A 16,467-nucleotide genomic window follows, 5' to 3' on the forward strand; every position below is an offset into this window, starting at 1 on the left:
CTTCCTTGTTCTTCCTGTGCAGCCCTCTGAAGTTCCATTCTTGGAACTGGAGCATCTGCTTACATTCAGAAACAGTCTAGATGGGAATGTGGGAGTAAGCAGAACAAAGGGAAATTGCCTTTCCCCTTAAATAATAGGAGGCAGAGTATACAAAATGAATACTCTTCATCCTGAAGGTGTAGTAAAAAGTACAATTCCACCACGAGCAGTATTGGAATTGGCAATATACGTTCATTACTGGTTTGGACTTGGAGGTGAGCCATGAGATAGCCAAGTTTGCACTTGCAGATGGCTCCTTAGGGTCAAACCATATGTGACGCTAGGAGTGGTGAATGAAGTTACTAGAGGCTTTTCCACTTCAAAGAACAGGTATTCGGGGCTCATTTCAGAAGAGGGTGGGATTTAATCCTGTCATCTCATGCATAATCCCAGTGTGAAACAGCTCCATAAAGGTGCTATTTGCCCTGCTGGGGCAAAAATTACCAGTACCTGGTCTTTGCCCAGTACGGCAAAGGACATTACGGGGCAAAGAAAATATTTTGTGAGCTCCATTCACTGAAAACTCTGTTCCTAATATTCAAAACATTGATATGGAATATGAAGAACTCTATAAAAACCCCTTCCAGGTTGAATGAATGGGCATCAGCAAGCCACAGTATTGCATGGTGAGGACTAGGGGTGTGCACCCTAAAAATATTCGGTTTTCCTGCTTTGGGTTAACCGAAGCAGGAAAAACATTCAGAAACACCTAGAACCCGAAGCGGCAAGCCGCTTTGGATTCGGGTATTTCAATAGCTTCAGAATGCTCCGTAAAGATTCAGAGCATTCTGAACTGATTCAGGGGGCTGGGTTTTTCCCCAGCACCCCCACCCACCCCCACCCCTCAACACCCCACTTACCCCCCTCCGCTCCAACCCACTGACCTCCACTCCAACCCACTAATCCCAAGCGGCAGGGTCCTTTAAACACCCCAAACCTCACAACCCCCAGCCTCAGCCTCCCACTCCCCAGCCCTCCCTCCTCAAGCTGGTTGGAACAGGGGAGACAAGCCAGGCCGAGATCCTCCTTCCCTTCAAAGTCTCCCCGTTCCAACCAGCTGGAGGAGGGAAGGGAACTTTGAAGGGAAGGACGATCTCGGCGGGCCAAGCCAAGCCAAGATCCTCCTTGTCTTCAGTCTCCTACGTTCCAACTGGCTGGAGGAAGGCGGGGGCGCTTTGAAGGCAAGGAGGATCTTGGCTCAGCAAGCGATGCCGAGATCCTCCTTGCCTTCAAAGTCTCCTCTGTTCCAACTGGCTAGAGGAGGGATGGGTAGGACTTTGAAGGGAAGGAGGCTTTCAGCGCAGCTTGCAAGCCGCGCCGAGATCCTCCTTCCCTTCAAAGTACTCAGCTGCTTGTCGGAAACCCTGACAAACAGCTGATCCATGGTTTAAATGTCCCTCCCCCTCCTGCTGCATGGATAGGGACATTTCAACCCCTTGCCCCGAAGCTTCCCAACGCTATACAAATAGCTTCAGGAATATTTGATTCGGGGTTTCTGAAACAGCCCAGGTATGCTGGGGCCGTTTCGAAATCTCGAATCTTTACAAATCGGGTCTGATTCGGGTATTTTTTCCCAAATCAGAAACCCAAAGCGCACATCCCTAGTGAAGACAAAAAATGCTGGCTTCCTCCATATAGTTAGAAGTTCTGAACTGGGTGCGCTAGCCCAAGAAGAATATCCTGGTGCTTATGATGGACAGTGTACTAAAATGCCAACTTTGTGAGCTCCTATCAGTAAAAAAGGCAAACTCTGAATTGGGGATTGTTGTGGCCAGGGGAGAATGTGGGGCATTTGCTGCATCTGGATGAGCACACACACTTCCCTCTCCCTCTTGGCTATATCCTTACTGCGGTTGCCACCACTAAACTTAAATTAGGGTTGCCCTTCTCAACCAGTTTGGAAACTGGTGAGCCCCTAACCATGTACAGAGAACTAGCAATGGATAAACAGTTAAGCTTACCTTTGTCTGCCCCCCAGTTTTCACCATTTTCCCTCCACCCCAGCAGACTCTCCCCTATGGCTCAGTTGTGTGGTGCCAGCTCAGCCAGTCCCAGTTGCATGGCAGGCAACCCACAAGGACTTGCCTCTGTATTATCCTTGCAACAACCCTGAAAGGTAGGTTAGGTTGTGAGTGTATGACTGGATCAAAGTCACCCAAGGAACTTCCACAGAAGAGTGGTGATTCAGTCCTGGGTCTCCCAGATCCTACTCTGAAACTCTAACCTGTACTCTATCCTGGAGTGTTTTGGGGGGGGGGGGGGTTGCTGTTGAACAGTAGCAGATAGCCAGGCCTGGGTGAATCATGCAAGTCAAGTGGTATCAAGTCACCTGGTGTTTGCTGCTGGCCCTGGCCACAATGAGGCTTCCCTCAAAGTCCAAAACATCCCTCAAAAGGATCCTATTCTCTCCCCCTGCCTTTTACTGACAGAAACCAAGTATGGAATACTGACTAAACAGTTATGGTTTCCTGCTTCAGCCACTGTAGCGATCTGGTTAAAACTATAGCTCTACCTTTTATCGTTTGGGTTTATCATTTGGATTTTTTAAAATTTCAGATTTTTCTGCAAAGCTGGGGCATTTTGGGGGGGTGTAGGAAAATATGTCCTGTCCGTTCATAGCTTCAGTCTCCGGATTTAATATTCTCAGATCAGGACCACTTGGCTATTATTATATAAGATATATTTAAATCCATGGTGTGTTTTTGTGCTTGTGTGTGTTTAGCAGTAATATACTATTTAATTGCATGGCCTGGTCCTGAGCTATCCCTGGTTTACTGGAATGTGCATAGTCACATAATGCCCCTATCTCAAGCTGTTATTTGCACCATAGAAGAAACAACCTATGTTTTCCTCTCCGTGGGGTAATCCCCTTAAGCTCACTCAGAATTGGTCTTGGGGAAACTGAGCCATTAGTTTAGTTTATTGAAGAAAGATGAGATGTTAATGTAACAAATCAGTGCTAAACCTGGCATATCATCTGTTGCTTGAATATTTTTGGCAGTTGTTTTGATTATTAGCTCAGGAAAGTAGTACATGGTGTAAACTGAAGAGCAGTTTATATATAAATGGTCAAAAAGGTTGTCTTTAAGTAGTTCTGGTTGTTGCATTTCCTAATTTTTCAGATTCGATTTTAATAGATATTATTTGAATATTCTTTGTATAATCGTTTTTCTCTGAGAATTGTTTTATACAACTGAGATTTATAAGCAAACTGCTTGTGTATCTTATCTATATATCCTGTCAAAGTATCCTTTTCCAACTTAATGGAAAGGGTCAGGAGCCTAAAAATTTAGGGTAGTGGTTCCCAAATTTTTTGGAGCTGTGACACACTGTTGTTGGTTTGATTGCATGAAGCACACCCTAAATATGTGCATGTGTATTATGAAATAATGTACGTTCGCTGGAAAAGGATTAACAAGACGTAACCAGAAGAAGTTTCGTGTCACTCCTCTTTAATTGGCACTAAATGAAAGTCACCAGTTGGACTGGTTTATTGCTGCTAGAATTTTAGACTTCAAATTAAATTTAAATAGCACTGAATGATTCAAAGGAAATAATATTGTAAATTGTTTGGTAATTGATTTCCTTTTTCCATCTTGCTTTAATATGTATATGTTATTTGTCCGTACCGTTTATTTTTCTTCATTTCCCTAAAATGGATTTTCAAAACTCCAAGCAATTAAGTTATAAGTTTCCCCTGAAGGGAGAAAAAGATACCTCCAGACATTATTTAGAGAAATGAGAAGAATCCCTCTAATAGTAGGGCTGTTTCTTATTCATTTAGATTATAAGGTAGGGAATACCTGTTCACAAATTAGCTATTATTCCATTTTTAAGAGTTCTCCTGGGAATCTGCAAATGTCTTTTATCAAAATGTACAATGTGACCCAAATACTGCTTTAAACTACTTTCCCGAATAAAGATGGAATTTGCTTCGTTTTACTGGTATTGAATTCTCTCGTCAGTATGTCTGGCTTTATTGTTCTTAATATGATTAGTAAACTTGTTTAAACTATTTAGCAGCACTAATCATGCTCAGGTGTCTACCCTTGTTACATTTTACAGAAACTTGATAGTCGATATGATGTAGTGGTTAGTGTTGAATAAGGAGATCCAAGTGCAAATTACCCAGTAGAGTTCATGACCAAAGGAAGGGGAAATCTTGGACCAGTCATTCTCTCTCAGGCTAAGCTTCCTCCATACAATTGCTATAACGATAGCAAGTTGAAGGGGAGAACTATGTGTGATGTCCTGAGCTCCTTGAGGAAAGATGGCATAAAAGTATAATGGAGCTGACAGCTGGACTTGTCAGATAATGAATTGGTTAGGCCCTGATGGTATAAGTTAGAGGCCCAGAGAAGATCTTTGGGGGTCTGTTGTGGCTCTCGGCAGCCATGTCATCTCCTACTATTGTAGAGGGGGAGGTTTGGGGATAAGGGTTCAATTTGTTCAATTCAGTTCAATTTGGAATTTGGATTAAAATACAAAATTTTGGATGATTCAGTAAAATCCAGGTATTCCAAATCAAAAACCAGGTATTCCAAATTTTTACTGAATTTTCAGAAAAATGTGGTAAAGTTCAGCCATTGTTTTCTATGAGAAAATCACTCTGAGAGTTATCCAGTGGAGAGGGGTCATTTTTTCCCCTGAGGTCCAATCTTCATAAAACTTAGAAGATCTTAGAGGACAGTCAGGAGTAGGCTCCTTCCAAATTTAGTGAAGTTTGGTTGAAAATAATCCCCCCCACACCCCATCCCACCAGATATCCCCCAGAGTGATTTTCCCACCAAAAGCAATGGCTGAATTCTTTGGAAATACCCAAACCAAATTAGAGAATCAAGTCGGAATTCAAGGAATTCTGACTTTTTTCTCAGATTCAGTAAAAAAAAATAGATTTACAGAATTTTCTCTTTTTTTGGTGCACACCCCTCATACTGAGGTAAGGAAGCTGCTTGTTTGAGGCCTGAACTAAAGCTTTTATGTTAAGATAAAAGCTACTTTAGAAACTTTTGTTAGACCACGGAAACATATCTTCCAAAGAGCTTTTAAAATGTGGTTTTTAACATCTGTAAATTTTCAATTCTTACTTGAATTTATTCCACAGGCTGACCCAAAGGAATTAATTCAAATGGTCACAGAGCACGTTACCCGGACTAGCTACGCAGACTGGCCTGATGAGATATCAACTCTGATAAAGCATCTGCAGTACTACAATGAACGGCTCTTGGACTTCACTCAGGCTCAGATTCTTCAAGGGCTTGGCAAAGGGGTGGATGTTCAGAGGTTTACTGCAGATGGTCAGTACAAGAGAGAAACCATACTGGGTCTGGCAGAGTAAGTAACATCTGCTTAGCAGGCTGACATATTTAAAATTCAAACCAGGAAAATAAATTTTCAGCAGCACTGACCTACCTTTAGAAAGGTTTATTAGTCATCTATTGGCTTTGTAGATTTATTTTTGCAAGGTGGCTGTTAATAGGAATTTCCCGCCCCCCCTTTCCATTCACTTTGCTTAGATGAAGTGTTTGGTCTGGCTGTATAGATCAATGAATGCAGGATACTACTAGTAGAGAGACTTCCCCCCTGTCCTGTATGCTCTAGCAGCGAATCTTGTGCCTCAGTGCAAGAGCCCCTTCTATGAATATGAACTTTGAACTTCTTGGGCCTCCGCCTTTGACTCGAGTTGTAGTGGCCTTCACTGCCTGAATGTAACATTAAAGAAAACCTAAGTAGGCATCATATAGGGGCATTGTTAATTCTGCTGATGCCAATAGCTTTGTTAGTCGTTCCTTGTCTCACTACCCTCCTGGTAGTGTGACATTGAGCTGAGGGATGTGGTGTCTGACCCTAAGGTCGGAGGTAGAAATACTGTCCAAGTGATGCTGGTACGTTTGAGGGCATTGCATGCAGGGTTGGGCAGTACCCAATTGACCAGTAGCAATGACAGCAAGAGACTTTATGGTCTGGTAATTTTCCTGTATCTAGCTTAAGGAATCATATGCTGTTCCATAAAAAGACAACAACATGCCCTTGAAGGGAACATTCACAATCATCCTCTTCTTATCCCCAGGGAGCTCTGTTAAGCGTAACCAGGTTCAGCACTTGATAACCATGTCCAAAACCTCTGGTATCTGGCTAAAGATTCCATAGCATGCCCGTTATTTGGCTGATTAATAGCTTTCCTTTGAAGACCCACATAGGGACTCTGCATTTGTCAGAAAAAAGACCTGAGTATAATTTGGGAGCTCCTCCTAGGAAAGGAATTGCCTGAGCTTTGAGATTTTGAGAATGGAAGTCACAGACGAGTATAGTTGCAGTCAACAGTATACAGTTTATTTCCCTCTCTGTCAGTCCAAGGCGACAAGGGTTGGGCATGACAAAAAACCAGACTTAAACCTCAGCAAGCAGGAAGGATGTGCAAGGGAGGTAAAGGTGACAGAGCAATCATGCTATTTAAAGTTGTAGTGTTTCTCAATCTTTCGAGGAATGATAAAAGTGGAGGAGGGGTTTTTGCACCAGCTGTGAGCAAAGTGCAACAGTTCTTCCATTGGTAGGAAGGGCTATGGGAATAGGAGAGACGGAATAAAAGCATGCAAAGCTGTATTCCTAGGTCTTGATTAGAGGTTGAAACAACGTGGGATCATTTTCCCATCATCATCTGAACTCAGAAAGTAGGCGATTGAGATCAAAAAACAATCAATGGGAACAGATGGGGTGGGCGTGGCGCTAGGACCTATGAGGAAGCGGACAAACTGCTCGGTGCCAGTTATTTACAGGCACCAAGCTTGCTGTAGACCGAGGTGCACGTGATTATGAGGACTCTAAAGTTGAGGCTCCTGAGCAAACTGCAGGAACCAGTCAGTTCCATAGTGAAGTTAGGCGCAGTAAGATTGTCAAGTGGCGCGTGATCACCCTCATCCCTCCTCAAATGGGATGTGAAGGTAGGGAAAAACCTAGGCAGACTAGTGTCCTCTACCTATACAGCAAAGGGTTAAGTCAGGCTTTTAAGCAGCCGGAGCATTCCAGATGAGTCAGATCTGGTGTGGCATTCCCTGCAGCTCCAAAGAGAGGGAAGGTGGGGAATCGCTTGTCATCTGATGAGCATCCAACAGGTGTTAATCAGACCTGACAGAGTAGTCGGTGCCAGTGATCAGCGCCTCCTGTTCGGATTCAAAATGTAGCCCTTGGAATCGGGTTTAATGTTTGAAGTGGGCTGACTGTTCCAGCATAGCAGATAGCTTTGCTATCGGTGCGGCCCTCGGAACTGGAGTGACTTTTCAAATTGGCTGACAGCTTCATTGCGGCAGAAAGCTTTGTTACTGAATCTGGCCCTTGGAACCGGAATGAATGGTTCAGGAGGGGCAGGTGGCTCCATCGAGGCAGATAATTTGCTGCCAGATCAGGCCCTCGGAACCAGAGTGGACAGTTCGGATTGGGCTGGTAGATCCATCACGGCAGATAACTTTGCTGCCGGATCTGGCCCTCAGAACCCGAGTTCATGGTTCGAGTGGGCAGGTGGCTTCAGCGCAGCAGATATCTTTGCTGCCAACATAGATATCCCATAACACTGCTTAAGCCAAGAAGCTCCCTTACTTCTGGCTTAGGCATAAACTTGTGGCAAAGTCTGCCCAATGTGTGTCTGCTCGAAGACCTAGACAAACAACAGTTACAGGTAAGCACAACACTGTTTTCTGGCACAACATGAAAGAAGGCTGTTTACTAACATCACAGTCTTTCAATATATTACTAACCATGAGGTTAGTTTTTTTTTTTTTTAATTTGCACCATCAGCTTTTTGTCTACTTTTTATCTTTGTAATTGGCGCCTCTTTCTTATTTTTCTCCTTCTTCATGTGTAACATAGCTTACTGTGTGGATCCAGAAGATGGATGGGGGTGAGAGAGGTGTTAAATTGTGAGATTTTTTTTTTTAAAAAAAAAATACTCTTTAAAACTTTTTTAAAAAATAAAAAAATATTGTTGGTGACAGAATGTATTGAATGTCTAGGTTGGTAAACCTGACATTGTTTCAGTTCTTAATTCTCTAAAATAGGCTTCTAAGGCATCTCTGGTAGAATGTGAAGTATGTATGTAGGAGCTGTGAGACCTATGAATCTTTAAGAAGCTTCCATAAGGACAAATTCCAGAGGTGTAGCCTGAACTCCTGAATGTTTACATTGTAATAAATATGTTAGTCTTTAAGGTACCGCAAGACTTTCTTGTTGTAATGAATCTTTTAGTAGCTTTGCTGACTCCTCAAAGTATTTCAGTTCATTATGCCATCAAACAACAGCAAGTGTCCCTTTAATTTTGTATTGAAATTTTATTGGTATTTTTATAACTTAACAGTGCTATCAGTACGCCTTCCTAGAATTTTATCACCAGCAAATGGTCAGGCGCACACGAAAATGCTGACGTGCTCACAGATTTCTCTCTGACTCAAGGATTTCTCTATGGGCATTAATTGGGCAGACAGCTACGTATGCGATAGTGAAACAACTGCTTTTTAAACAGATAATGTGTGATAGCCATGCACATAATTTTTCTGTGAGATTTTCTCTCTATTAGAAAGACTTAATGCTCAAATAAAACCTCTGTCTGTACGCATTTTGTGATTATTCAGACAGCCTTCAATATATTTTTCAACATTTGATTTTTAAGAAATGTGTGGGTTTTTTAAAAAAACGATCTTCCTTTTGGAGTGAAGAGAACATGCTTCATGAAAAATTAAAAATTTCTTATTTCCTGAGGTTGTAGATAGGTGTATCTGCATAGAAACATTTTGTCAGATCCTGTCCTGTCAAGTTGGGGACAAGCCAGAAGTAAAAGTGAATTGAAATGGTTCTCCAGCAGGCACAAATGAGCAATGGGAAGAGCACCCCGTAGCTGCTAAGACCCATGAACAAGTCACAGCTGGAAGTTTTTATCATAGAGCATCACTTGATTATTCTGACCTGTTGTTGAATGTTTCTGGCTGATTTTCTTATTTCATCTTTTGGATAAAGCTCAATGAATCGCACTAATTAAATCCATGCCAAGCATCCCTTAGCCTTCAAGTTCTGCAATCCTGGTGCATTTTCTTATCTGAGTTGTCTCTGTTGCTTCGAGGATCATCCCTTGTGTCAAATGAAACTTTGGCATCAGCTTCCGAAAGTTGTGGATTGCACCACCCCTGGCCAAGAAATCATTTCAACCAGTGATTTGGGAATCTCATTTTAATAATCTGTGTAATGATTCCATGTCCTGCCCTTTTTTTAAAAAAAAGTCTGGCTGGTTTTGATAAACTGCCTCCTAGGGATCTTGATTTAACTGCTAACAAATTATCTATAGTCTTAATACGGCTGCTAGGCCAAACTTAGTCCCGCCGGATCTTTTTAAAGTAGGTTCTTTTTAGTGGTCCCTGGTGATTTCTTCGTTATTTATGGCAGTTGATGCCTTAGGGAAGATTCCTTGTCACTGGAGAGAGCTCATCGTGATTCTGATATAAAAATTATAGATTGGTTGCTTCCTCTCTTTGCAGTCCAGAATGTCTGATGTGTTAAACCTATCTGTGGTTCTCAGCTCTGAGAAAGAGAGTGCTCTGCATGTTAATTGTAATTGCAAAAAAAAAAAAATCCTTGTTTTTCCTAATGCTCTGGAGAGGCTTTAATAATTGCTAGCAGCCTGCATAGCAAAAAAATATACTGGGCCATAACTGAAGAACAGTGTTCATGCTTGATCTCATCGTTTAAGTACATAAACAATCTCCTATTAATCAAAACTGTAATCTCCTCTGCCATAAAATTCATTTAAAATTATACTTCTTAAAGTGAGTGTTGCCCCCAAGTTTTAGAGCATGTTTCTGTAACTAGTTTAGTGGCAGTGGTATATTGCAGTTCAAGGAAATAATGAAAGTGTTTCCTTCCTTGGGGAAAGGCGCTGCCAAAAAGTGATAATTTTCTTCCCAAACTGCTTCTTCTGTTTCTTTTCTAGCAGCATAATAAAACTACTTCCTTGTTGGTTTTATCCCCCACTCTGTTTCATGTTTCTTTCTTGACCAGAACTCTTGAAGAAAATGTGTACAAGATTGCTTTGTCCTTGGCTCAGCGTTACAGCATCCCACTCTGGGAAGTCTACATGACACATCTGGAATATCTTTTCAGTGATAGTGGGTAAGTATAGCAGCTCACTTTTTAGTCCGTTTGATTTTATTGATGAATAGCCCCCAAATTGAAAGAAAGTCAGCATGCAAATACTTCCTTGTAATCAGGTGAGAGCGAACTGAAGGTGACACCCTTGACTAACACAGTATTGATCGGTATTGATGGTGAATATTGATATGTAAGTCACTGATCAAATGGAAGGTACTATTTAGTGGTTTGCACAAACCTGCCATTTGCTGGAGTTAGGAATCACTGCAAGAATATCTAAAAGTGGATGGTCACTTTTCCATTGTTGGATTAGCTGATTGTGGGGATTCAGGAGGTCTACATCTGCTTGGTCCTCCCTATGGTTTCAGCTGAGATCCCAAGACCTGCCATGGCCTATGATACAGAAAGGGGAGAGATTAATACACTTTGTTCCTCCTCCTCCTCTTTTCCCAAGTCTCTCGTTTGCAGCCTGGAGAAGAAAAGGAACCTTCTCTCTGGCTTGATGTTTGGCCCTTTATATGGTCCAGGCTTATGCCCAACAGCATTTCCTTGACTTCCCATACCTGTTCACCTTTTGCCTGACAGCCTGGCCTGTATGCATGCGTACCGCTGGACTAGATACAGAGAGAGCAATCAGCTGTCTTTTGTTTTATCACATAGCTTATCCACAGCTGCAATAGAAGACAGAGCACAAAGCCTTGGTCTCTTTGAGACGCTGAAAACCATCCCGGATGCTTTTCACGAGCATATGGTCAAATACGTTTACCCTACTATTGAAGGCAGAGATCACCAGCGATTACTGTATTATTTCATGCTCCTTGAGAACTGTGGCTGTGCTGAATTTGTGAAACATGAGATCAAGCCTGAAACTCACATCCGCCTGCTGAAAAAGTTCAAGGCAGTTGCACCAGGTATGTCGTGGCACTTTGACTTGTAGTTACCAGGTCAATTTGTTCTCAGCCCTGTCAGTGTATATTTAGGAACGTTTCTACGTTGGGATTATATAGAGGGGGCGTAGAAGTCTTTTGTCTCATAGGAACGCTAATCTGGTCTTCTGAGTTAATTGTTCATTCAGTTTTAGCAAGCTGTAAAGCAACATATGTTGCTATAAAGGAGTGTTCACTGGATGAGTATGCATTAAACATGACAATGTATGAGAAGTGTTTGTAAAATAATGCTTGTAATCTTCTGCTGCACCGACATTTACTGAATGGGATGTTGTTACAAATTATTTAAGGTTTGTTTACCCCCTTGTCTATTGACACCCGATTCAACACATAACGAAATGGCTTCTTTGTACAAATGCAATGTGTTTGTTCATCTTATGTAAGAGGAAATACGTATCTGGCCGGTTAGTTTCCTTTTCCATGTACATATCAAACAGTATAGATCGAGTCGTGCAAGTCTATATATGGAAATTATTTTTATGTGGGCTTTCCTTCACGTTTCAGATGCTAGATTCATATGCTGTTCTCTATTTTCCTAGATGCCATTTAGTTTCTATTTCTGTGTGTGTGTTTATTTGTATAGCACTCTTCTGGATAGATTAGTGCCCACCCAGATCAGTGAACAAAAATCCATTCTGCACAGGGCAATTTCACAGGTTCTGTTCCCATACTGCAGCTTTTTTTGGTGACTATCAGCACCCTATTTGCTGCCATGAGTAGTCACTGTAGCTATTATGCTGCTTTTCCACAGCTTTCCTAGGAACGCTTATATCCCAACTTTTTTTAAAAAATAAATTTTCTAGTTAGCTGTTTCTCCATGCACATTCTTTATACCTTTAGTGTTCCACCTTCTTCTGCCCCCAACTTCATTGTGATTGGCTGTTGTTGTCTATCCAGCCATTTCCCTCTCCCTTCCTTTCCATCCCTCCCCCTCTCCTCTTTCCTTTCCCACTCGTTTTGAATTAAAAACAATCCAGTGTTGGATCGATGGATTGAAAGTGATGGTGTGAAAGTGAACTGGAGGAGAGTGATTTCCCATTTCTTTGTGTTGCTTATTGCGCCCCTCCCCCCCCCCGCCCCTGCACCTGTTATTTGTGCTTTTTCAGCACAAGCATTTTAGTTTGGCAGGCCCTCCCCCTTCCATTATCCCAGCCGAACGTGCTGCAGGAAGAGATAGCAGAAATTTGAGGAAGCTGTTTGAGACACTTTGCAAGCTGCTTGGAGGAATTTTAATAAAGAGCCTGGCTCCCCCTCCACAACCTTGAAGGGTCCATACTTCATGAGCAACTTTTGCTCGTCCATAATATTTGTGTTTAAAACCGATTCGGTTTCGTTTTCTCCGCCATGTCGGACGCTCCTCTTCGCTGGCTCGAGAGGAAGCGGCCGGGCACCCTGTCCGGGCGGCTGATCTGCGAAGATTAGCCCCCAAAACTCCCAGTGAGGGAGGCTGGGTCCGGGACGCTGCGGGAAGAGCCCCCTGGAATCAATGCGGGGGGTTAATTGCCCGTTTGTCCCTACGGAGGCCGGCGGACGTGCGCGGCGCCTCGAGTGCTGCCGGGCCATGAGAAACGGCAAAGAGCAGAACTAGGCGAGAGCCTACAAGTAAGCGAATTCCTTCTGTTATTACAAGCGTACGTGAAGGAGAGGTGAGATCTGAAGCTAAGAAGGCTCACTCTTCCCCTTTGCTGAGTCTCAAAATTTGGTTGGCGCCCCCCCCCCCCCAAAATGGCAACAAAAGAACAAAGTCCTGCCCTTGGCAAGTCAGTTTCGGCTGCCTTAAAGGGAGAATCGCTGGAGGAAATTGTACGGAGGGCGGTTGGTGAAGCTATAAAACCCTTTGTTGACAAGTTGAATGAAACAGATCAAAGGGTGGGCTTAATGGAGAGCGAAGTGAAAACCATCAAGGAAGCAGTGGGGGTGGGCAGAGAAGTCTGCTCGGGAAAGTGCGTCACTCGTGAAGGCTACGAATAAAGAGCTTAAACTGGTGGAGAATCAGTTGATCGGGCTACAAGTGGAACGAACACAGACAATTTTGCGCCTCCAGAATGTGAAAGAGGAGGAAAACGAGGACTTACGGGGTCTTGTCTCGGAACTATTGGCGACACCTGCGAGGGCAACTAAAGAAGAAGTTAAAAGCGCCATTTTGGAAGCCCGTCGGGCTACTTCAAAGTATGCAATGAAGCGTCAGTTGCCGCGCGAGATCATCATCAATTTTTCATCTAAGAGGATCCGGGACACTATCCTATATAATTCATACAATGCGGATTTGGACTTCTTGGGCAACAAAATTAAGATATTGAAAGACGTCCCATTTCTAGTCCGGAAAAGACGTTTTAAGTATAAAAAGTTCGCAGCTCTTCTGAGAGAACGTGGAATAAAGTACAAATGGTTATTTCCGGAAGGAATCTGGTTCACCCATAAAGATCAAGCCTTTAAGATATTATCAGAAGATCAACTAAGGGATTTTGAGGACAGGAACCCAGAATTCCAGTGCACCAAGCAAGACGAAAAGGAGAAGTCTGAGGGGGAGGGGGAGGAAACGAGCACTGCGGCTGCAGTTGCGCAGAGAGAACTCCGTCCGGGACCCAGGAGGGGAAGAAAAATTTAACTTGAAATTAAATTGTAATTTGCATTTAGTAAGGTCAACCACTCCATCAATATAATATAAAGCTTTAACTTTTGAATAATGGCAGTATGAAGGGAAAACAGAAATGTAGTGTTTAGTGTTTGTAGGGTACCTTCCCCTTTTTTCCACCCCTCCCTCCCTCTCTCTTTTTTCTCTCCTCTTTCCTATCCCTTGTGTTATTGTAGTCTTTTGTAGTTACTGTTCTGTAGGGTATGTATGTATGTAGTAGTTGTATGTTAGATATTGAAAATAAAAAATTATATAAAAAAAAATATTTGTGTTTAAAACCATTGATGGATCGATTTTGTGTTTTTTAAAAAAAAATTGCACAAAGGCTTTTCTGTGGGCAAGGGGAGGATTCTAGAAATTCTGGCTTTGGTCCCCCCCCCCTTTCCAGTGACTCTTTCCCGCCCCCATGCCAATCAGGATCAACAAAGGGAGGGATGGAGATAGAGAAATTCAGGAAATAGGCTGATCCAGCAATGAATCGATTCATCACATGCACAAAAACAAAAAAAAGGAAAGAGCTGCTGCTGTATCGTCACTATTGACGGCATCAGTGATGAAAGCACCAGCAGTCATCGATCCTGACGCATTTTGACACAGTGCTGCTGACTAAAAAAACCGTACTGATCAAACAAGAGAGGTGCAAAACCACCCAGACAAGCCAATTCCAAACGGGCTGAGCAGAGTGGCTTATTCGGGGCCACCTGATGAGTTCATAGCAGTAGTGAGATTCAAACCAGCGAAGTGCTGCATCGCAGCTCAATTATCTAACTACTATGATACACTGGTTTATCTATATGATCAGCATGAATTTGACAAGAACAGCAAGGGAGTTATAACAATCAGATGGTTAACTGCTAGTGGCTTATTATAGTTTTAATTAGGATTTCTCATACTTTTTGGACCCGGGAGAGAGCTGCTCTTCAAAACTTACATTGCTGTCTGGGTCCCCCTTTTATCCAGCTCTGGGGACAACCCTTTAGTTTTTCAGGTGAATATTTGGAGATTATTGCACATGGCAAATTTGGCCTGTGACAGATGTATATTAAAGTTTAATATCCAAGTTCTACTCCTTTAAATTCACCCCCCCACACACACTTTCTAAACAAAAAAAGGATCATCTGGTTGCTGTACACTTTGCCCTAAAATACCGGAAGCACCTTAGTTTTCATTTTATTTATTTAAATATTTATACCTGCTTTTTCTCCCTTGAGGCCCCAAAGCAACTCGTAGTCCAAAAAAAAAAAAAAAATTAACAGATGAGCAGGAGAAGAAGAACAAAAGGCTTCTGAATACAGAGCATGTCTTTCTCTCGGTGTGTCAAATCTTCTACCTGGCTCTAGGTTGTTGTCCTCAGGACAAAAGCACTTTGGCTGGCGCCTCTGGGCATCGCCAAGCCATAAATAACTGTAGCAGAAGAGGTAGAGATTCAGCCAGATCTCATTCAGCAGCTGCTAGCCAGATAGCAGGCTCTTCCCCACTTCCTCCTTGGTCAAATAAACAGATTTGGTGGTATTGTGTTGTGAAAGATTTCTGCCTGGGTCTCTTCAGAGGAGAGAGTACTGGCCTTGACTGACCATTGCTTTGACTTGGTATAAAGCAGATGCATGTGTATTTGTGTCTGATCTGCAGATTGGCTTACAAGATTGCAGTGAGGGGAGGGGGAACTAAAACAAATTACATATTTGTTGTAGCTATGCAGCTGTGCAGTAGTTTTGGAGGCCTTTCTATGAACTATTTAGTGACAGACAATGGGAATTCCTGCCTCCTTTGTTCATGCATTTCCTGTTTTAAGCACTTTTATAAATTTCTTTCTATTAACAGGTCTTAATTACAAAAAGCTAACGGAAGAAAATATAAACCCTCTAGAAGCTTTGGATCCTGTCCTCACAAGTCAAAATATTTTATCCATTTCCAAGCTTGCTTCCAAAATCCCTGGAAGAGATGGAAGAATGCTGGCCGCCAGCTCTGTCTATGCTGTATGGCTAAATAAACTATTCTGGAATGGTGACCTCCATCTCATTAAGAGAGCTCCAGAAACCATAGCTGAGTGGTTACACGCATACGATATCTGTGCCAAATACTTTGATAGACTAAATCCAGGAGACCTCATTGAGTTCATTGATGAAATTACTTTTTCCTCAAAGGCTGTCATTAAGGTAAATATAATAAATGTTTACATTTGTGTTGTGTGAATTCTGAGCTGTAATTTAAAATGTTCTAAATTTTTGCTTCTTGCTTTGTGTGATTTAAAAAAAAATCACAAAATTTCATCGATTTAAAACAATTACAGGGCTAGTTTCAAAGTATTACTACTAATACTCAGTGTCAATGCCGTTGCTCAGGTAGCAGTGGAAAAAATGAATTTGTGTGTACCACATACATCCCCTTTCCACCAATGGAGTTAACGCTGAGGGTTCAGTCTCTCCGATTTGGAGCCAGTTGGTTGCTTGTGAAGACTGACTTGCTATTAAGGAAAACAAGGTGCTGCCAGACAGCCCCCAGCTTCCGGGCCTGCCTGCACGGCCTTTGAGTGCTAAGTACTGAAACAAAGCACACAAACTTTTTGGTGGGGGAGACATTATAGCCTCATTTCCCAGATTTGGTTCAGCCTTCTGGAAGCTGCTTTAACTCGCTGAATGAGTGAGTTCTGTGTGTTTTCTGCTCATTTTTTTTTTTTAATTTTGCGCACACACCCCTACAGGGCACCCTTAAAGTAGA

At 42.4% G+C, this 16,467-nt stretch overlaps 1 protein-coding gene across 1 annotated transcript in view; it reads left to right on the plus strand.

Annotated features, from left to right (window-relative positions):
- NBAS (NBAS subunit of NRZ tethering complex) overlaps positions 1-16,467 on the plus strand; it is a 235,639-nt gene that overhangs the window by 151,826 nt on the left and 67,346 nt on the right. Inside the window, exons 41-44 of the mRNA XM_054979414.1 lie at positions 5,144-5,373; positions 10,078-10,188; positions 10,828-11,078; positions 15,571-15,905. Of these exons, the coding sequence (XP_054835389.1) occupies positions 5,144-5,373; positions 10,078-10,188; positions 10,828-11,078; positions 15,571-15,905 (927 nt within the window). The remainder of the gene's footprint in view (positions 1-5,143; positions 5,374-10,077; positions 10,189-10,827; positions 11,079-15,570; positions 15,906-16,467) is intronic.

Source organism: Eublepharis macularius, chromosome 1, assembly GCF_028583425.1.
Source record: "Eublepharis macularius isolate TG4126 chromosome 1, MPM_Emac_v1.0, whole genome shotgun sequence".
Lineage (NCBI taxonomy): Eukaryota > Metazoa > Chordata > Lepidosauria > Squamata > Eublepharidae > Eublepharis > Eublepharis macularius.